The sequence below is a fragment of the Sander lucioperca genome, chromosome 10 (genome assembly GCF_008315115.2).
Source record: "Sander lucioperca isolate FBNREF2018 chromosome 10, SLUC_FBN_1.2, whole genome shotgun sequence".
Lineage (NCBI taxonomy): Eukaryota > Metazoa > Chordata > Actinopteri > Perciformes > Percidae > Sander > Sander lucioperca.
This window is the reverse complement of record NC_050182.1, coordinates 24026443-24048776: the sequence shown is the minus strand read 5'-3', so window position 1 is coordinate 24048776 and position 22334 is coordinate 24026443. Positions and strand designations below refer to the sequence as shown.

The 22334-nt window shown below is 42.6% G+C and overlaps 1 protein-coding gene across 6 annotated transcripts; it reads right to left on the bottom strand.

Moving 5' to 3' along the window:
* Positions 1–91: 91 nt before the first annotated feature.
* chd4b (chromodomain helicase DNA binding protein 4b) lies at positions 92–22334 on the bottom strand. Of its 6 annotated transcripts, XM_036006162.1 has the most exons (41): positions 22073–22334; positions 21563–21772; positions 20996–21120; positions 19586–19846; positions 19355–19470; positions 19129–19228; positions 18801–19008; positions 18542–18663; positions 18262–18385; positions 17871–18043; positions 17093–17338; positions 16655–16858; positions 16295–16506; positions 15997–16128; positions 15746–15845; positions 15329–15520; positions 14969–15169; positions 14502–14639; positions 14262–14383; positions 13987–14160; positions 13612–13753; positions 13263–13512; positions 13027–13151; positions 12832–12924; positions 12574–12715; positions 11687–11856; positions 10053–10242; positions 9273–9359; positions 7777–7868; positions 7544–7677; positions 6940–7084; positions 6677–6833; positions 5957–6042; positions 5590–5842; positions 5445–5501; positions 5036–5206; positions 4817–4925; positions 4197–4329; positions 3875–4070; positions 1015–1729; positions 92–102 (listed from the first exon to the last, which is right to left on the bottom strand). In XM_036006162.1, exons 2-40 carry the CDS (start codon positions 21624–21626, stop codon positions 1527–1529), a joined length of 5949 nt encoding a protein of 1982 aa, XP_035862055.1. In that variant the 5' UTR covers positions 21627–21772; positions 22073–22334; the 3' UTR covers positions 92–102; positions 1015–1526. The 6 variants fall into 6 exon arrangements, with proteins under 6 accessions (XP_035862055.1, XP_035862056.1, XP_035862058.1 ...); XM_036006163.1 differs by lacking the exon at positions 22073–22334 and having other exon boundaries at positions 5957–6039; positions 21563–21626; XM_036006165.1 differs by lacking the exon at positions 22073–22334 and having other exon boundaries at positions 10065–10242; positions 21563–21626.

Sequence of the window (22334 nt, the reverse complement as noted above, 5' to 3'; positions counted from 1 at the left end):
ACAAAGTGACATGCTGATTGTTTACTATGTTCAACATCTTAGTTTAGCATGTTAGCATGGTGACATTTACTAATTTGCACTTAACACAATGTACAGCTGAGGCTGATTAGATTGTAGCTAATATGAAAGTTATTTAGTCATAAACTGAAGTGTTGAACAAATTGCGATTTTCACCAAATCATGGCACTAGATGAAAGGTTAAGTGACCACAACATTTCATGGCAATCCATCCAGTAGTTGTCAAGATATTTCACTCAAAACCACAAATGTCACAATGACGCATGAGGAAAAGTCAGAGGATTATCAAAGTCAGCAGAATCCATCCTCTGGGGGTCTGCACCAGATTTCATGACAATCAGTCCGATTGTTGTGGAGATATTTCAATCTGGACCAAAGTGGTGGACCGATCCCCAGAGCAATGCTGCTAGTGTGGCTAAGAAAAACATTCAGAATTCCTTATAAATTGACAAAAACCTTGAATAACGGTTGACTTTTTATTGTAGTTCATAAAAACAAACAACAATGATAAAAACAAGGTGGTAACCATAATAATAATAATATTCAATAATGTACAACAACATAACATTACACAGTAAGAAATTAAATTAATTTAAAATTGCCATCGTTCTCAAAACCATCCCATGTACCTAAAAGATGTGGAGCTATTGCATGTCCGTATTTCGGAAAAACACGGGACAGTTTCCAGGGGGCAAATCTGTGGTGCAGTTAGGAATGTCGAGGTGCTGGCTGGGACGTGAGCACGGAGAGCTGATCCTGGATCTGTCTTGTCTGGTCACCTGACGAGAGGGGTGGAGGTTGGGGATGGCGAGTAAGAACACAGGTAACAGATCTGACTAACTGATAGAAAAGTGACAGTAACAGTCTCTCAGCGTCGGGGACATTCTGCAGTAGAGGTGCACATTAATATGCCCTGTTTTACACATATAAACAAACAATATGCACGCACTCTCTCTCCACGTACACACACACACACACACACACACACACACACACACACGAGAGTTGAACGACTTTAAAAAAAAAGGTTTTACACTTTTCTAAAGGAGAAAATGAGCACAATAAAATCCCTCCAAAAATGACTACAAAGCACCAGTATACTCTAAGCATGCTGCTTTTTCTCCAGTCTTCATCTTCATGTTACATATAGTTACATACACATGTTTGACCCTGCTGTAAGACACAACAGGACAGGTCAGTGGAGCTACCCGCAGTTCAGTTACGACAGTGCTCAGGTTATAGGAGTTAAATCTGAATCCCAGTGGAGGAGAAAGACTTGTTTCCATTCGCTCCCATCCTACATCTGCAGTTCCAGTCTTCTTAAAACAAAGTCCAACAGCATAGCTGATGCTCTTCTGAGTCAGGAGATGGGTTGTGGGTGCAGAAGGAGGAGGACTAACCTGACTGTGCTGTACATGGTGGTTAAGGGGGAGGACGTCTGCTACATGGCGGTGAGGTGAGGGCGACTAGCCTCAGTCAGAGAGAGTGAAATGTGCGAGGTGATTGGTTCAGCGCGGCACCTGCATCTGCTGTGAGGTCTGTGACTGGTTTTGAGCGGTGACCTCGGGGGCTCGGCTGGCCAATCGGCTGAGGATGTTCCTCTCGGACATTTGCAGCCGCACAGCGACTGGGGGTATCCTGGCGATGGTTGCCGGGAGACGCGTGACATCAGCCTTCATATCACTGAGCAGTTCCTCGAGCTGTTTGAGAACTGGAAATACAACACGTAAATGAGCTATGAGCGCCACCGTGATAATCTAAATTAAGGACTGTAGTTTTTTAGTCACTTTTGTGCCTGGTGCAATTCAAGGATTCAATATGATCATATTTTAGCGTTAAAGGACAATTCCGATAGATAAAAAGATAGATTATAAAGACAGTAGCGTTCATGTTTACATGCGGACGCCATCTTGGAAAACAGTCATGAGCAGTCGAACGACAAACGCCGTGCAACCAGTAACCAGTAACATAGCTCAAACATAGCATTTGTGATTCGACTGCTCATGACTGTTTTCCAAGACGGCGCCTGCATGTAAACATGAACGCCTACTGTCTTTATAATCTATCTTTTTAATAAACTGTCTGTACACTTACAAAGTTCTCAATGCTTCGGTTTACATGTAGGGACCCTCATTATGCTACAGTTGAAGTGTGGTGCTATTTTGAGCCTTGTTAGTGGTATAAAATAGCGATTTACCATCTGCCCCGAAAGGTAGCATTAGCAGCTAACCACCCGTTTGCGGTAGCTTGTTTAAAGCTAGAGACGCATTCGATTAGCATGAAAACATGTCCCAGAGAACGTTCGACTCGGTACACATATGTTATTAACCCCTAGGTTCATTTTGCGCCGGAATTGTCCTTTAAGCTGCAGTCAGAGCAGATTTCGTCTGGCAAAATTTACAAAACAGAGCAGCAGTGGTTGATGGGAAATTACGTAGGTAGGGCTGTAAACATGAACTCGGCAGCTTACATGGCTAGCTAGCAGGCTAACAACAGCACACCACAAAGTTGTAAATTATACAACTATCAACAACTGTCGTTGGGCTCTGTCATTGTTCTTCTTACACTCAATACGTCAAAACAGCATCTCTCCTTCTCTACTGCTTGTATTATTTTGATAATCAACTAATCGTTTAAGTAATTTTTAAAGCAACATGCCAAACATTTGGTGGCTCCAACTTCCAAAAAGTGAGGATTTGCTGCTTTTCTCTGTTTTGTTGCTCAGGCAAAAAGCAACATTTGAAGACATCACCTTTTGCTTTGGCTACACTGCACACGTAACATAGGCAGATCGTTCGCGGAGAATGTATCTTTTAACTGGCTACACCTGCAGCGCACACACGGTGTAGAAATGTGTGAGTCACAGAGGAGACGTGAGCTTTTGCTTTGGGATTGTTGTTGTTTCTTCAGTTTTTGGAGCCAGCACAGCGCTGTGAAAGGTTAATCTACCGTCAAGTGTTTTCAAAGGACGCAACCTCAAAGTTGGACTACTGGGTGGCTGTAGTGCTTATTTCCTGAAAGCTGTCCTTGTTTAAACATGGAAGCTGCTCGCAGTGTTGCACCTGACATTTGTTGCTGGTCACGTTAGCAGCTATGATTAGATATATAAATATTTGTGTTACATAATAGCTCCCTTTTCCCTACACCTGATACTATCACAATGACGACAAACACTTTGTTCTCTCTCGACACACAAACGAAGGTTTCTCCTTTTCAGGAGCTTCTTAGGGGAATGAAAAATGTTTCCTTATTCAAGCTAAAGGAATATTATTGTGAGATAAAAGCACAGATTTAAAACAATTCTCCTGCCAAGATCAACATAGGATGACCTTTAGTATATAAGTAAAAGCAAATGTGCTTTTTTTTTTTTTTTAAAGCATTGTCATCGCTAATTATCTACAGCTCCTTCTTGTAGACTTTATGAATCTGTAAGTTTGTTGGTGAGATGCAACAGTTGTTGCTCAGTTCCTTCTCATTAAAAAGTCAAGAGGATTATGAGTGTCCCAACTGAAATGTCTGGTCAGTCGCTTCCCTTTCAAGTTAGATGAAATAATAAGCTACGTGTAAAGTTATTCGCTTAATACCAAAGTGACAGACAGCACCTGACTTTGCAGTCCCCAGGCAAGAGCAAAAGCCTGAGCAGTCCACTTGCCCCCATATTGTCCCTTTCTTGTAGTCATGAGACTGTCAAGTCTACAGAGCATATCCTGATATTATACAGGTGTTTTCAAAGCCTTGTACTTCATTTTCAGAGATTCATTTTCAATTTTACTAAAATCCACAATCCTACAAATATTTTGCAGGTGCATGAGAACCCTCACTATACCTATCTCTCTAGCTCTTACATATGTTTTACCTTTATGCAGAACTGCATTGGCAGGCTTGTTTCCAGACATGGACTCCTTGCTGAGGTGCTGGTGGGACTCAGCGAGACACTCCACCTCACTGAAGCGAGTGTTGAGGGCCATGGAGGGGTGGGCCGGGTCCTCTGTCATGTTCAGGTAAGCTGCCCTGCGCAACTGCTCCTCGATCACCAACGCCTGCTCCAATAACTACACAGGTAACACAGAAAGACAACATGCACAGAGAGATATGAAAGAAACACAGACAGAAACAAACAAACACACTCACATACACACAGAGGAAACATGTGATACTAGTGAGCCTGTTTACTTCACCTTGAACCTCCGGGCCAGAAACTTGTTCTTGATCTCCAGGAAGTTTCCTCTGCTCATTTCCCCTTTGAAGGGCTCATTGAGGATAGCAAACCTCACATCGTTCTGCACATCCTGCCACCGAGCGTAGCCATGTCTGAGAGACGCCGAGGTCAAGTGTAACAACATTATTGGCTTGTAAAGGGTCATATTATCATACGCCAATTTTTTTTCTCAAGCACATTTTATGGACAATGGATGCTGATTATCGTGCATGGATAAATTTAAAGTTTGGGAACTGGTCAAGTAAAGCTGTTGAAAAGGTCCCTCACTGTGCAACCTGGCTTGAATAGTTGGTACAATATCCTTTGAATGGATCAATAGAACCCAACATGATTATTAATCCACACAAACACCTCACTCTTATAACAGAAACCCCCAAAAGAAGAAACAAAGGGCTGAGAATGCAGCTTTCTGTTATAGTAAAAAAATATTATTAATATAATATATAATATAAATTTATATTTGAAACAGTTGCCGAATAATAACATTAGTCAACATATCATTTCAGCTCTAATTAACTAGAAGACAGCAATCACACATGGGAATTAAAGAAGAAATTGAAAGGCCCATTGAAAGGATACTGTATGATTCCAGCCAGCAGCCAGTAGTCATGGCGACGGTGCCAAATCTCAAAGGTCTTCTTGGTGACGGTGGCTGCCCTCTCTTCATTCTGCCACAGAGAGTGAAGCTCTGGAAAGGAGGGCAGAAAGGTCAAAAGACAGAAACTAAAGAGAAAAAAAGAGAAGAGAGAGAACATTGTGTGTGTGTGTGTGTGTGTGTGTGTGTGTGTGTGTGTCCACCTGTGAATCCTCCATCAGCAATGTTGAACATGAACCTCTGCTTGGTGGCTTTTTTTTTCTCTTCACTGACGTTAACCACTGACGCAGCTGTTGCTCCTTCTTTGGTGTTCTCTCCGTTCTGCAGTTTGCCAGACTCATCTGTTTTCACAGCATCCTTCTCCTCTTTTTGATCTGCGAGAAAACATCAGAAACATGTCAGCAACAAAGCTTATATAGGTGAAAATCAACTACTAAGATACCAAGGACAATGTTTAATTGTGTTAAGTATATTGACATTTAGACAGCTTTACCTTAGACATTTATTTAGCACGTCTCCATCGGAGGCAAACGTTTACAGACATTTTAAAAAGTGTGCAGTGAAATTTACTTTCATTGCAAAGTGTGTGTATGTGCGTTTGTTGACATGCACCTTTCTTCTCCTCTTTTGGCGAACTTGTGTCCATCTTCTCATCTTTTTCCTCCTCAGCTGAAACAAGAAAAGCAGTGTTAGAATGACTGAAAAGGGAAATAAGGAAACAAGACAAAATAGAAAACAGTTTAAACACCTGCCTCACCTTTAGACTTTTCCTCCCCTGAATCAGTCTTGCCCTCCGAACCTTCACCCTTGACCTCAGCAGGAGTGTCCCTCTCCGTCTCCGAAGTCTCGTTCTTCTCTTCTTTCTCCTTGCTTGTGTCATCCGCCTCCTTCTCCTTTCCTTCATTTCCATTTCCCATCTCCTTCTCCTCCTTCTCTGCAGCGGAGTCTACTTCCTCTTCTTTCTTTTCGAGGACAGGGGATTTTTCAGACTCATCTGGGATTTCAATAATCTAGGAGACATAGCCAGTTTTAAATTAGAAAAAATCTGTATATTTGCCACTAAAAACTTATTAGACTATACTGAAAACAAAAATGGATGATGTGATTATAAAATCAGAATGTACCTCTGGATCATCTGCCTTCTTGGCTCCTTTGCCATCCTCACCCTCCTTCTTCATGTCTTCCTTGTCCTCTGATTTTGACAAATCTTCTGACAGGAAACAGAACACAGGTGAACGACAGGTATGCAAAGAGTGTATTTATATCTTGTCTCTGTTAAAGCTGTCAATAAAAACTAAATACATTTGTCTTGTGGCCACTTTTTTCACGTTTTATTTGGTTGTATCCACAAGGGGGTGTCAGGAAATAAGCTGATAGTCAAGAAATACTTATATTTGAGGCTGAACACAGACTAAATGATAACAGAATATCTTTCAGTGCAACACAGAGAAACAAAAATATTCTCACAACGTCCTGGGTTATGACTTGGATTTAAACGTAAAGTTAGAATTCATATTTATTAAGTAAAAGTTGAGGTAAAGCATGTGGTGCTGAGGTTAGGGCTAAGAGGAAATGGAAATGTATGTCATTTGTTAGGATCCCCATAAGAAAGTGTTCTAACTTACAGTATAAGTGTCTGTGATGGTTCTCATTGCAAAAGAAGTCTAACTACAGTATATGCATTATGAAGCTGAAATTAAATGACCTGACTGCACTGATCATTTCTGCATTGTAAGAAATCATATGGACTTTAACATTTTGTTTCAATAATCCAGTACTAAGAGTAAAGTGTGTGTGTGTGTGTGTGTGTGTGTGTGTGTGTGTGTGTGTGTGTGTGTGTGTACCTGTGACTGGAGTGTTGGGCTGTGTGTCTGCAGGGGTCCCAGTAGAAGGAGTCTTTGGGTCTTCACCTGCAGCCAAAGCTGCAGCCCTTTTGTTCTCCTCCAGCTCTGCCATCCAGGGCATCGACCACTGACCGTTCACATGCTCAAACTCCTGCACCTGTTAATCAACACGTGAATTGGTCAGCCCATCACTCAAACAGTGATTAAATACTTGAATTATCTAAACATAATTTGTAGTTTCTTTTCTAACTGGTAAACCATACCTTTTTCCTTATAAGTGACATCACACCAATACGGGTAAGCACGTGTTGTCTGGACAGACCTTCACGTGGGACACCGTCTGCAAAGGTCTCAGCTCCATCAGCCCCCGGCTCACAAAGGTGACGCATGAACAGAGACACGTAGGCCCTGAGAACATGTGTGAAGAAGAAGGTGAAGGGATGTCACCGTAAATACATTTGGAAAATGTCAACATTTCTGTGAGTCGGGAACATTTTACATAAATGCACAAAGAAGCATGTGCCAAGGAAGAGCCCATTACATTTTGGACAAGCTCCAAATCACGGGGCGTATACACAAATTATTTTTCACTTATAGCGAGATAGGGCATTTGGCCTTGGCGGCCATACAGGAGCTTAAAAGCCCCAAAAAAAAAGGTTGATGAAAAAAAAAATCTAAATTTTGATTCAAGTCAGGAACTCTTTTATACTCAGTCGACAAGATTACGAATCTGACCTGGCGTTTGATGCTTACTTTCAGCACTTGACAGTTTTTGGTACAGACACATTTTGGTCAATACCAAAAAAGTATTGATATTCAGCGCAACCTTTATTGGGACAAGCAGAAAAACGTCACATTGAGACTCACTTGAATTCTTTCTCAGACTTCCCTCGGAGGTCCCTGACTAGCCACTGGTTGGTAAAAGCATCCTGGGGAGGCATCCCATAACGCATCACTGCATTCAGGAAAGCCTTCCTCTGCCTTGCATTGAAGCCCAAAACCTGACAGGTAATAAAGATGTCAAGATGTTTGCAAATTCTACTAAGGTATTTATCATTGTTTCTCTGTTTGTGCTGATTTTTTCATCTAAAGGAACTCACCTCGATGTTTCCGCCCACTCTGGCCAACAGCGGAGGCAGAGGTTTGTCCCGATCGTTCCTCAGCCCTTTGCGGCTTGGTCTGCGGGCATTAGCTACAACAGAAATAAACAGAGTTAGTTTATCTGAGATTCACTGCATATTACAGTCAATAATGTATTGCTGAGGCCATGAAAATGAAAAGTCAAAACTCAAACTGAATATTGATGAATGATTGTGTGTGTTCTTAACGTCCTAAAGTTGCTCTGTGAAGATGTTCCACTTACAGCTCATCACGGAACACTCATCCTGCTGAAGCTGTCCCTTCTCACAATCTCTCGGCACTTTTACATTAAATGCTTCTTCTTAAAGCATAATTTTCATTTACAACTGAAAGCAGTGTTGTAGTGTACTTCATTTAATGCAATTGAAGTAACAGAGCCATAATTAAATAAAACAAAAATACAATCAATTCAAAACATGTACATCTTTTAGCACTTATAAATAAATTGGCAAATATATAACATTTGTATCAGCTTTTAGAAATTGTATAAATATAAGGGAACTCTTTGATCAGAAACAACACTAAAAGTGCTTTTTTAAACAAACCCTGTTAAGTGCATTTCAAAACAACTTCACAGCTAATATGAACACCAACAATCTCTTTAAAGTGCAAGTAGCGATTCAGCTGGCCGAGAACTATTGATTTTAATTTTCTGACTCTGTTTCTTTGCTTTTTTCCTTCTCTTTTTGTCCTTTTTCTTTTTCTTTCTGTCTTCTCTTGCCTCACTACGCTCAATGCAGATGATGCAGTGGCAAGTTGCATTTCCTGAGTTCCTGTTGTAGAGGTTGTCAATGAGGATATCATAGCTGTCGTCTGAATCTGAATAAACATCTGTAGAGGTGGATTGAAGGATGTTAGTGGGTGAAAGAACTTGGGCTCAAACAGGATCGTCTACCTCCATGTATCAAGCATTGCCAAATCTTGAACTCAAATATTAACTTCAAACAACTTCAAGGGACCACCTATATCTTCACATAATAGTTAAGAGAGGTGGCCATCAAAGTACACCAAAGCATGTGAGCGGAGCGCGAGGATTTAAAATGGAGCGCCTTATCCCCCGCTCCATCCCGCTGCAATTCCGCTCACATCATGAGTTTGAAGCTTGCCTGAGCCCTTCTCTGCAGCTTGATCAGTACATGCAGATTAACGGTACCCGCCCTCCCGCCAGTGCCCGTCATCTGGCGGAGCTCCGGGCACTGGCGGCATGGAGGAAGGACGGGTGTCGTTCATCTGATAAATTCAACACAGCTTTTTTCCCTTTTTTTTGGAGCAAGAGGTGAGTGATATGATTGGAGCGGGTTGAAATCTGAGTTAAGAGTGGAGCTCCTTTAGCGGAGGGAACAAACAGCTCTGTGAGCGACAAGCGGAAATTCTCACTGCTCCACTCCGCTCACCTGCTCTGAAACACACAAACGTACCTTTTTTCTTCAGCAGTGATCAAAACAGTGAGCCTTACCTTCAGTCCGTTCATCAAAGTCCTCGTCGCCTTCCTCCGAGGCCACCGAGTAATCAGACTGGTTATCAGACTGATCCTCCTGCCAGTCTAGAGGAAGCACAGACATAAATGTTGAAGAGGGAGAAAATAAAAAAGAACACAACTCTTCACTGCCTGGACAGTTATCGATAGTCGAGATAAAGTACATCCAAACTCTTCGTGCAGCCCCACTTAGTTACTGTCAACCAGGCTTTAGCGAGGGGGGGGGGGGGGGCTACTACTTTTCAGTTTCTCCAATATCTTGTCATGGGTTTGTTGTATGTAGTTTGCCAAAGTTTTCATAAGTCTGCTGCTATTGTACTTGTAATCCTGTATTCACTTTGCTCAAATAAGTCTGTTTCAAACAGAGGAGGGGAGATACTGCAGGATTACAAAGGTAGCTGGATAACTGCACTGAGGAGAAGTCCAAACTGCTCTATATACATCACTATGTTTCAGATTTGAGGAGAACTTTGTAATGTTCCTTTATGAGACCGCCCCCTGCATTGAAATACATTTCTTAAACATGCTTGGTTTGAGAAGAAAGCAACTATCAATTTCTAAATAACACACAACTAACAAGTTTCTACGTATACCCAATCTAATTATACTAATAACATAAAACACCACTCACTGGATCTCCTACCATGTTACACAACACAAACACCACACACACACACACACACACACACACACACACACACACACACACACACACACACACACACACACGAAGAGGTTGCATTATATATTGTTCTGTACCCTGTCTTATACCTCGGTCCTCCTGGGAGCCGTCATTGTAGTTGACTGGCTTTCGAGTTCTTTTGCCTTTGCCCAAATTTCGGGCGAGATCTTCCTGCTGCTGCTCGTAGTGGTGACGAAGCAGCTTCTCCCAGTAGTCAGGATCAACACTTTCCTCCTGCTTGATCACCTCTCTTTCCACCTCCTCCTCCTCACAGAAAACAAAGAGTGGTTAATATGATATATATATTAGGGCTGTCCGGGATACATCGAAGCTTTGAAGCTTTATTCATAATGTTGACACTCGAGTTCTAAATCAACATTCGAATGCTGCGCACCTTTCATTTTTTTGCACATCTATTTATTCTGTTTAAATATGGTATTTCTGCACAGTTGCAGATAAAGATTGGGCTAGACTAATGTTACTAGTATTATACTATTTGTAGACTTGTGTGACCCAGACAATGGTGGCGTGAGTTTTCCACTAGGTGAGGCTATAGACTTATAGGTAGCTCTGTGTATTATGGCCTTTTTTATATTTAAACATTAGTACTTAGTAAATAGTAATTTATTTCTAGGGCATTTTTACTGCCATTCTTATAGAGCAGCTGGAGAATGCCAGGAAAGGGGGGAAAGAGAGAGGGGCCGCAGGCTGGACTCGAACCCGGGCAGCTACATGGGGCGCATGCTCTACCAGGTGAGCTGGAGGTCACCCCAATATTTCTCATGTCACAGAAACCACTCAGAGTGAATCTTGTGTTGTGGATATTATTATCATACTGCCGGTGATGTCTCCTGTTTTTGTTTCAGTGCTTTGCACAGATCCGACACATTCTCTGAGGCAACGGCGGGGGTGTGCACAGCACGGAAGTACCGGGGGAAGGCCCGCAGGTAGACATTAACCTTAAATTTTTAGGTTAACAAAATGTACCATGTAACATATTACACACACAGTGCTGTTGGGCGGAGAAAAGTACGCCTTTCAGCACACAGAGGACTGAAGGCAGCGCCTTTTCATTATGCTAAAATCATTGCACGTTTCTGGAATAATGTATGATTTATGTGAGAGTTTCAAAAACAACATTTTAACTGCGTTCAAAAAATTGTTTGCTCTCCCGCTTGCCGTACACAAAAGAAGGCACGCACCTGTAGGCTATTAATGGGGCGGTCTAGCAGCAATTTAACAGCACCATAAACAACATTTATATAACAACAATAACAAAAGACATTTTGGCTCTAACACTATTAGGACTATAGTAAATTATTTAATTTGTTACAATTTTTTTTTATCACAGCCTATTACGTATCGTGTGGTGCTCCATCTGAGGATTTTTTGGGCGTCGACTTCATAAAATATAATAACAGACAATCAAAGCTTCCTTCAAAAACCTCTATAGAAGCTTCAAATGTAAAAATAAATAAAATTACATTCGGTACAGCCCTAATATATATTAGGAATAAAGCATATGCTATGCATAATAAAATAAAAAATAATGCTTAATCTAGGTCAAAGCTTGGTCTATGTCGGAAGCTGCACCAAAGACTAAAATGCTATTTTTTCTGTAGTTAAGACCTATAGTTTTAGGAAATTTTTTAGACACTTTTAACTAAAGAACATCCCCCCGTACACATACATTTTGTAGACGCACTCCTACCTCATCGTCTTCATCTTTGACCACATACTGGGCCACTTTAAAGGAGCTGAGGTATTCGTTCATGCTCTGGAGCTCAGTGTCATCCGTGGCATCCTGGTTCCTGTCTAGCAAACGGTCAATGGCGTGGTCATCGTAGTGGATCACACTGCTGTCATCCTCCTTGTTGTCCCCTGAAAGCAGGATGAGTCAAATAAAAAGGAAGGCAGCAGAAACTACATTTCCTCCCTGTAACACTTGAAAGATCGGACGAGCATCCCAGTGGAGGAGTGCTCACTTCAGCCAGAGGCATGCAGAGTCTCCCCCCATTTTCAGATTCTAACCCCAACTCCTTCTCTAAACCAGTGTTAGTATCCTGATTATCTCACCTAACACAAGCATAACAATGTGCAGTGAAGTACATTAAAGTTAGTTAAACCTATTTAATGTAAGTTAAATGTTGAAATAGCCATTCATTGGCAAAACAGTGTGTATTACAGATCTTTTTTAACAAAAACACGCACACAATAAAAAATATGAATTACTTTCACAAATTATAATATACGGGTGATATGACAGCAGATGTAGGTGGATCAGAATTGTGTTAAATAAGCAAAGGCTCAACATTTGATTTAGCTTAATATAGCTAATAGCAAACATTTGATGTTCTTATGACAAACGAGTTGTAGCACCTCTTGTTTTCACAACAATCCGAAATTATCTAGCTACCCTTTTAATGCTTTGAGAAATGTTGACTCAATTCAACGTTGCAAATTTTAAGTTGTCCAATGATGAAATCTTTTAATTGCCATGTTTATTGTAAATAGTAAAACACAGATAAATATAAAAGCAAATGGTTGACAGAACTTGTGCTGGATCTTATATCTGTTAGTGGGTTAAAGTCGACTCACCCTCTCCGATTTCATCCTTAAACAACTCTTCAGTTCCAAACTTGAGGATGTCATCGAGCTCCTGCTTGGACATGGAGCCTGTCTTGGAGCCGAGACCTGGTCGCACCACCAGATGAGTGAGCATCATCTTCTTCTTTGCCACCTGGTAGAGGGAGGTAGATGGAGGACAAACAAGCAGTGAGCAGGTGATCACACAGTCCTGACATTGTTGATATAATTTTAAGAGGTATGTGTCATTTCTTGTTCTTAGTCACAGACCTGCGTGATCCTCTCCTCCACAGAGGCTTTGGTGACAAAGCGATAAATCATCACTTTCCTGTTCTGCCCAATACGGTGAGCTCTGCTGAACGCCTACGAAGCACACATATGAAACAAACAGCATAATCACCCATCATCCAAACAAACAAACATGCTGACATGGATGTGAGGGGTGACGCCTGGGGGTTTGCATACCTGGATGTCATTGTGGGGGTTCCAGTCAGAGTCGTAGATGATGACAGTGTCAGCGGAGGCGAGATTAATGCCCAAACCACCAGCTCTGGTAGAGAGGAGGAACGCAAACTGGGGAGCACCGGGAGCTGTTGGGATGAACAACAGAAAAATAAACAGCGAAAGAAAATTAGACCACTGATAGCATACCTAGAGTAGCTGTTTTTAGGCAATGCAAACAGCGTTTGCATACGGCTCACCGTTAAAGCGGTCGATGGCCTCCTGTCTCATGTTGCCGGTGACTCCTCCATCAATTCTCTCATATTTGTATCCCTCGTTCTCCAGGAAGTCCTCCAGCAGGTCCAGCATTTTGGTCATCTGAGAGAAGACCAGAACCCTGTGGCCTCCCTCCTTTAGCTTCGTCATCATCTTCTGAAGCAGCGTCAGTTTTCCTGAAGACTTGGTCAGAGCATTGCCCTCATACATGCCATTTGGAAGTTTTGGTGCTTCCTACAATCAGAGTAAGAAATGTGAATACATGGCATAGTTCACATGGACCCCGAGAAGAGTCTGTTCCCATATAATTGTGTGAAAAGACTTGGATCGTACCATAGCCGCTGCAGGAAAGAGGTAGGGGTGATTGCAGCACTTTTTTAGGTCCATCACCACGTTGAGCAGAGAGACTTGGTTTCCTCCTCCACGAGTGTTCAAGGCCTCAAAGTTACGTGTTAGGATGAACTTGTAGTATTTCCTGGGTTACAACATGAAATAAATGAATGAGAAAAGAGACGTCACAGATCAGACAAAGGAAAATATGATATACAAGTATTTTCAAAATTCAGACTTTATACCCTGCACTACCCAGAAATGAATAATGACAGAAAAAGTCCCATCCATAGTCTTCAATATGTGGACCGGTTTCATTTTCATGGGTGTATACTTTAACTGTTTAAGTATTTTGCTACACATCTTCTCTCTACGTACTTCTGCATGGGGCTCAGCTCCACTCTAACAATGAGCTCAGTCTTTGAGGGCATGTGTTTGAAAACATCAGCCTTCAGTCTCCTGAGCATGTGTGGTCCCAACATGTCATGAAGCTTCTTGATCTGGTCCTCTTTGGCAATGTCTGCAAACTCCTCCAGGAACCCTTCCAGGTTGCTGCAGAGAAAAAAGATACATTAATATAGGGTGGGGTTGGGTGTACTCATTGTACTTGCAATACGGCCAGATACGCTGTAGCCACATGTGGGGCTACTGACTTGAATCTCTCTGGGGTCAGGAAGTTCAGCAAGTGGAAGAGCTCCTCCAGGTTGTTCTGAAGGGGAGTCCCAGTTAGCAGCAGCTTGTGTTGCAGCGGATAGTTGTTCAACACTCGGAAGAACTAACAACAGGCAGGGAGAAAAAAAACATTATATATTAGGCATTGAACAAAATATTTTTTGATGACATTTGAAACACAGGATAAACAAACAGTTCTACAAAGTACTCTCTGTTATTACCTTGGACTGGTTGTTTTTGAGCCTGTGAGCCTCGTCCACAACCAGACAGGCCCATTCAATGGAGCCCAGCACAGCCTGGTCAATGGTAATCAACTCATACGATGTCAGCAGGACATGGAACTTGACTGTTGAGTCTTTCTGTAAAGCACAAAGAGAGGAGGACATTAGTTAAGCTGCCAAACAGGAAAATAAGTACAAACACAATTACTAGGGCTGCAAGCGATTGTTCACATTGGTAATATAGCGCCACAAACTAAAACCGGCGGTTGAACTTTTGTATAATTTGGCAGCATTAACATTTTTGTAATGTAAATTCAGATCAGTGTAACTATTGATTCTACACAGGACAGCAAGTGCTAGTGTGCAGGGCACCAATTCAAACTGACTACACTCCATCAATATTTCCAATCGAAGATCTTTAATATTCTCATTTGGTTTCATCACTTTTTTTTTTCTACTTTCCTTACCTTCATCTTGGATGCTTTTTTCCCACCTCGGATGGCGTTTCCCTCAAAGGAGAACTCGTTCTCTCTGGTGACAGCCCTGCTGTCTTTGTCACCTACGTAGGTCACCACGTACATGTCAGGGGCCCACATCTCAAACTCTCTCTCCCAGTTAATGATGGTGGACAGGGGAGCACTCACCAGGAAGGGACCTTTGGAGTGACCCTTTACCAGGAAGACAAAGTCAACATTAACATGTAAAGATGTTATAGATTTATTTTTAAATTGTTGCATCCATGTAGCGGTTTTATCCAAAGCGCTTTACAATTTGCTTCTCACTCACCCATTTACATACACTCGCACAATCATTTATACTGTTCTTACCTCCTTGTACAATGAGTAGAGGAAGACAGCAGTCTGTACAGTCTTTCCTAAACCCATCTCATCAGCCAGGATTGTGTCTGTGGCCTGAGCCCAGGAAAACCTCAGCCAGTTCAACCCCTCCAGCTGGTAGGGATGCAGAGTGCCTCCTGTGCTGTCCAGGTAGTCAGGCTGCCGATCAAACTTGATGGTGGGCTGGAAGGAAGAAACCAAGAATATCAATTCCACATCTGTCCTGATTCAAGCTACTTTTATTCTGCCAAGGGAATACACTAGACAGCAATGCTTCCTTTTATAATTAATAATTCATTAGTCTATTGAAAACACTATATATGGCAGGATAGGTTTCCCAATAACCAAGGCTGTGTTTGGAAATGTTTGGAAGTTTGTTTTCTTTGCTTCAAAGTTTATAATACTTACATCTACAACTGGATTAGCAGGTGGACGCTCTGCCTTCTTGACTTTGACTGTCTTCTTCAGCTTCTTAACAGGTTTGCCCTCATCACCCATCATCAACTCTCTTAAAGATAAACGAAAGTTTGTGAGATAAAAAAAAAACACATTTTTAATTGCAATTTTGTATACAGGCAGCAAAGGGCCCAAATCCAACCCACTGAATCCCAGGGGAGCTAGAGGTTGCCCCATCCGAGATTTTGCAAGTCTCTGCGTACCTGTGATTCCAGTACGTTTGTTTGTAGGTGTCAAACTCTGGGATGTCCATGTCTTCGTTCTCCCAGGTTGACTGGTCATAAGGCAGATCTCTCCATTTGATCAAGTAATGTATGTTGTTCTTTTTATCAACACTAACATAAACAACAAAATAAAGATGGACTGTTAAAACAGCAATTTTTAACAACTATAATATTAATTCAGTCTGATGGTTCCACACCTTCAGAGCAAACTAAAGTTACTGTATGCACCTTTTTATAGGTGAACTGTGTGCTTCATATGAGATTATATGTGTCCTACCTGTGGTTGAGGATGCGGTGGATCATCAGCCATTCCATCTTGACCCCATAGCGGTAAAACTCCTCCTCCATGTGGACAAAGAGAGGATCCTTGTTCTTCCTCTTGGTGCTTTTGTTTTCATCACCCTCACCTCCAAAGTCTACAGGGGGCGGTTCGTCCATGTCAGTCTTCCTCTGATAATTACGGAACATCACCTGGCAGTTCAGCTCCAACTGGGGACGAGCGACAGGGAGATAGACAGAGGGCGGTCTGAATCTGCTGGACCATTGGGTTTGTGTGTGTTTTGTGTGTTTGTGAAGTAAGTGATCAGAATAATCCACATTGTCAACTACAGGTGGATACAGTTTCAGAGTGTGCTACCTGTAGCTCCAGCACCCAGGAGCAGTGCCAGTAGGACATGTTGCACCATTTGACAAAGAACTCCCTCTCCCTGCGGCCCACCAGCGGCGGGGGATCATGAGCATCAGCAGGGAGGTCAGCAGGCCGAGGGACAGGCGTGGGGGCAGGCGGCTCCCCCCATCGCCATGTTAAAACCTTCTGGACTTTGCCCTTCATCCGTGGACACTATTAGGAAATAGGAAAGGGGAGGAAATAATTTAGGATCTGCTGAACAGAAGGAATTTGATAAGAAACTCTGTTTAAAAAAATAATAGGAATGAATTTTTAAGACATGAGAAATCAGCAAAATAAAAGCTGCCATGGTTTTATCTAAAATACTGTAGGCGTGCACAAGACGGGATCTGCATCCGCATGCACGCCCCCGTGAGCACAAGCACGCGCAGCGTGCACAGCGCTCACCTTGCAGCGGGGGCAGATCCATTCTCCATTGGGGATTTCAGGGAGAGGAGGGTTGAGGCAGTGGATGTGGTAGGAGGAGGGGCAGGTGTCACAGCAAAGCAGCTCCCCTCCATCCTTACACACCCGACAGAACTCAATGTGGTGGTCGTCTTCTTCCTCCACCCCTTCATCCCTTCTGTCTTCTTCATCCTCCACTTCGGCCTCAGAAAGCTCCTCCCTGGCCTCCCACTGGATCCCCTCCTTCTCCTAATGGCAGAATTACAGACAGAGGGAGGTGGTGTGAGTGTGAGGGGAGGCAGACAGGCAGGGAAGGTATGCGGAACGGAGTGAAAGGAAAAAAGGGAGGGGTGTGGGGTGATTTTCAAGAGTGCCGGGGGTGGAGTGTGTGTGCATTGCGTGCATGTTTGCGTGTGGAGCCAAAGTGGAGGGAGGGAGGGACAAGAAGAGGAAATGGGGGACGGAGGGGTCGGTGAGATGTGTGGTGGGGAATAAAAAAGGATAGATGGGAACATGAGCAAAAGGGTTGGGGGGGGGGCCAGCAAAGAACAAAGAGAAATGGAGAACACAAAAACATTTTATAAATCACCATTAACAAAGTCCATTTCCTAACAACCAACCCTCCGTCAGTGCAACTTTCCAGTAATACACTTCGACACAACAATACTATACAGGCAGGTGTCAATTTTTGCTCTGGTGTTTTATACTCCAGGGATCTGGCCAAATCTATTCTAACATAGGATCTAATGGTCTTATTTGCACAGCACTGAGAGGTACTTACACAGTGTGGGCAGCTCCACTTGCCCTCAGGGGCCTTCTCCATATCAGGGTCCAGGCAGACCATGTGATAAGCTCTGGGACAGGTGTCACACAAAATGATCTCTCCTCCCTGCTGGCACACCTCACAGTAGTCCTGGTGGTCTGTCTCATAGCCATCGCCATCCTCTGTCTCCACTGAGAGAGGACATCCACAGAAAATTAGCAGAAAAAAATTAGGTACATAGACCTGGACATGTAAGAAGTAAAGGCCTTCATTTTGGCTTTGACTCTGATCTTATTCACCAAAGCAACACCTCCTTCATAAGGCTGCTGTCTGTTCTTAAATCTTTGTCTGGCATTGATGCACAGATAACAGAACTGACTTTTCATTTAAGTAATATTTCCATGCCAACCTTTCTTCTTTTTCTTCGCACTCTTGGGTTTCTTCTTAGGACGGCTGCTGCGGTTAGAGCCATCTGACACAGAGAAAGTCCCATCGTCAAAGTCACTGTCAACATCGGGTTCATCTTCATCACTCTAACAGAGAAACAATAAGATGACATTGGGAATGAGAGGAATAACTGGGAACATTATAATACATTATTAATATTCTGATTTAATGATCCCGCTAATTCTCAAACTTTAAGACTGTAATGTAAACAGAGAAATAGGGTGGCACAAAAAGTATCTTACAGAGGAGCGCTTCCTCTTGCTGTTGAGGCCCCCTAGTTTGATCTTGAGCGGAGCCACCTTTTTAGGTTTGGGCTTCGGCAGAGGCTTCGGCGTGGGCTTCGACTTCCTGCGAGCGTTGGGACCTGAGAAGTTAAATTAAGTTTAATGAGGAAGTAGTTATTTTTTTTACAGAGTTCATTAATAACAAATAACCTTTATCTTCATGTTTAATTAATCATGTTAAGCCTAAAAATCATGTTCCATATGTAGCCTACTTCACCTTTGCCCTCTTTGGTCTTGGCCTTGCGGAGTGGAGCTGCCGGGGCTGCTGGGGGTGCAGCAGGTGTCGGAGCGGGGGCAGGAGCAGGAGCCGGTGCGGGTGAAGTAGCAGCACTGGTCTCTGCCCCTCCGTCTGTCCCTGCCACCATGTTCTCCACAGCTGCAGCCACATTGGCAGCTGCAAGGGCTGCATTGGCAGTGGCGCAACCCTACAGGGGGACACATTGCAGAGTAAGAAAACTCTGCTCTCTACTGTCAAACACACAAAAGGACAGCAACATATGATTCATTACAAATCAGACGTGCAACCTTGTTCAGGATTGCAATACCTTAAGAGGGTTGTTGGTGCTGAATTCTCTCCACTTAGCCATCATCAAAGTCATCATCTTGGACACTGCAATTTTGGGGTTCTTAGCTGCAATTAAAGGCCTAAGGACATCAAATGTACAAGAAATAAAGTGATTATTTATATTTTCATACATACACAGCTCCATTAAATAACAAGGTAGAGGCAAACAATTATATCTACTGTTAATATAAAAGGGGTCTCCTCACCTAACAAACTGGCTGAAGGCCTTGTAGTTGGTGAGGGAGCTGTAGTCTTCCTGAGTAAAGACATGATCAATGTCTTTCATGCCCCAGGCCTCTAGCAGCTGGGTGGAGCTTTTAGGCTGAGACGGGAGGAGAGGGGTTAAAAAGAACAGCAAGGGGAGGTTAGTTTGTCATGTTGGAATGCCTGAAGGAATGAACTATCCACTCAGAAGCTGGGTCTGAATAAATCTTTACCTGGCAATCATAGTCATCATCCTCATCCTCTTCTGGTTCTGGATCTTTACGTTTGCTCTTTGAGCTGGATGAGCCTCCTTTCTCTGCTGCCGCAGCCGCACCTCCTTTCTTCTTCTCTTTGGCAGAGCTGGAGCGTTTCTTCTTTTTCTTCCCGGGGGCATAATCACTTCCTTCACTCTCTGACCGCACAGCTCCCTCTTCTGCATCTCTCTCTGCTGCTTCTACTCCAATCAGGTGCTCTGGGGAGCTGACTGGCAACTCCTGCAAAATGTAGAGTCACTTTACAAATTACACTAAGACAACTGGTGCTTGTATACATTTTATGTATTATATATAGAAATTAAAGTGTCATCACTTTTATTTGATTTCTATTAATATTTATATTATATATATAAATAATTATCCATCTATTGGGATGTGGAAGTTTGTGGAAGTCCCACAGCTCTGCCATCATCCATGGAGCTACATTGGTCAGTACAGGGTTAACAATAATTTAAGGTATAGCTGTAGCGATCAGTCACTAAATATATTAGTCGATTATCAGAAAATTAGTTGACAAAAAAATAAAAAAAATTAAAGCAAAAATGTCAAACCTTTTACTGTCATGGAAACTAAGTAAACCAGAAGGATTCACATTTGAGAAGCTGGAACAAGAGAAGTTTGGCATTTTTGTCTCATAACGATGAATTGATTATTAAAATAGTTAAGGATTACTTTTCTGTTGATCGATTTATTGACTAATCGTTACAGCTCTAGATCATCATATCATCATTGTAAACTGAAACTGTAACCCGGTTTTGAACTGTTGGACTGTCAGACAAAACTAGCTGTTCGAATGTGTCATCTTGGGCCCTGCTATATTATACTTGGCATTATTCATATATATATATATATATATATATATATATATACACATACATATAGTTACAGGTATTTTATAATCAAAAGCATTAATTGATTAATTCAGAAACTAATGGTTACTTGCAGCCCTAATTACAGGAAATGTGCTTATCTCTGTTATTTAAACCCTCAACTCTATATATTAATTACATCATATATCCACAGAAATTATGATTAATGCATCTTTTTTACAGCTGTTTTGCTTCACTGTCCGTTGTGAATAAAACTCAGAAGCACATGAAAGAACTAGTCTATTAGCTCACTATTTGGCTGCAAAACAATCCATCACTTCGGGATGTTTTGTGCACATCCAGGGAGATCTGTGGGTTTTAAGCTGCAGCCCAATGACTCACAGAGCCCCCTTATGATTGTTTTAGAGTGCACCCCGAGATGGTACTCCACGTGGTGGGTTGACAGAATTGTTTACCAGTTCAAATCGGACAAAAATGTAATACCATAGGGTTCCCTGAGTCACAGCATTAACAAACATGACAAGTTTGGCAAACTAACCTCTCTGATGGGTCTCTGTCTCTTGCTGCTCCTGCTCTCTCGATTGCTCTTCTTGGCTTTCTTTTTCTTCTTCGACTTGGGTACCTCCTCTACTTCAGACAGAGCATCCTCCGGCTCGTCCTCCCCTGCGGGTGACATGCTGTCATTAGTGAGAGAAGACAAGCGGACAGGAGCACTGCTGCAGGCTAGAGGGAGAGAAGAGCAGATTCGCGCACTGGCACTACTTAATGTTCGTGCACGCACCCACGCACACGCGCGCGCGCACACACACACACACACACACACACACACATTGCCACAACAGAACAGGTTGAAACTTGTCTGTTCTCTGGCTCTGAAACTTTGACAGTTCACGCCCACACTCAAGAAGACGCATAGGATGTTTTCGGAATAAGAGGGGTTAATAAATAAAAGTTAAAACTATAAACACTTCCTTGACAAGTTAGCTAGCTAACTAGTCTACAATGGCGAGTGACGGACTGGCTAGCTTAAGCTAACGTTAGCTTCGGCGAGCTCAAGTCACAGAGAGAGATGGACCTTCTTCAGAGGAATAAAAAACGAGCTTACCGTGAAGAAGTGAGTGCTCGTCCGCGGCTCCAAAGTCTTCCCTCTCATCTTCACTGCCCGACATTTTCGCAGCGTTTTAATTGTGTGTCTTGCTGGTCGAATTAATCCTTCCTAAACCTTGCTTCTAGGTCGGCGAGGGAGGAGGGAAAATGACGTGGGACTGTTGGAGAATTGACCGGGGGTGTCCAGGAAGGGAGGGGGCGGTGGGTGCTGAAAATAAATAAATAACTGGCATTGGTTGGTAGATAACCCTTCCCCATGTCTTATTATTTACAAAGCATCTACTTGACTTTGACCACCTGCGTACTCAAACAAGTTGGATAACTAGATAATGTATGCTTATGACAGTATCTGTTGTTGATTTGCAGGTATTTTTCTACACAGGAGTGAATGAAGTTAAGTGTGGCATTTTTCATTATTTCAAGTATGATGCAAATTCGCCCCGTCGAGTTAAAACAATACATTAAAGAAAAGTTTAAGCATTGAAACCATCACACATTAGAAACTTACTAGTGTGTGTGTAGTCCCGGGTCGAGGTGTGCTCTCTCTCGGTGCAAGAATGAATACAAGTCAGGCTGTTTGTGCGGCAGTTGTTGTCATTTAGTGCTCATTCATTAACCGGCTGAACCAGTGATCAGCGAAAAAAAAAAAAAAAAGAGCCGTCAATGACCCAGAACACGTTGCTCCGTCCCCCTCTTCTCTCTCCCTAACATTACAGGCAGAGCTTAGCTAACATCCTCACAAACACACAAAGGCGGCAGACATCCCATAA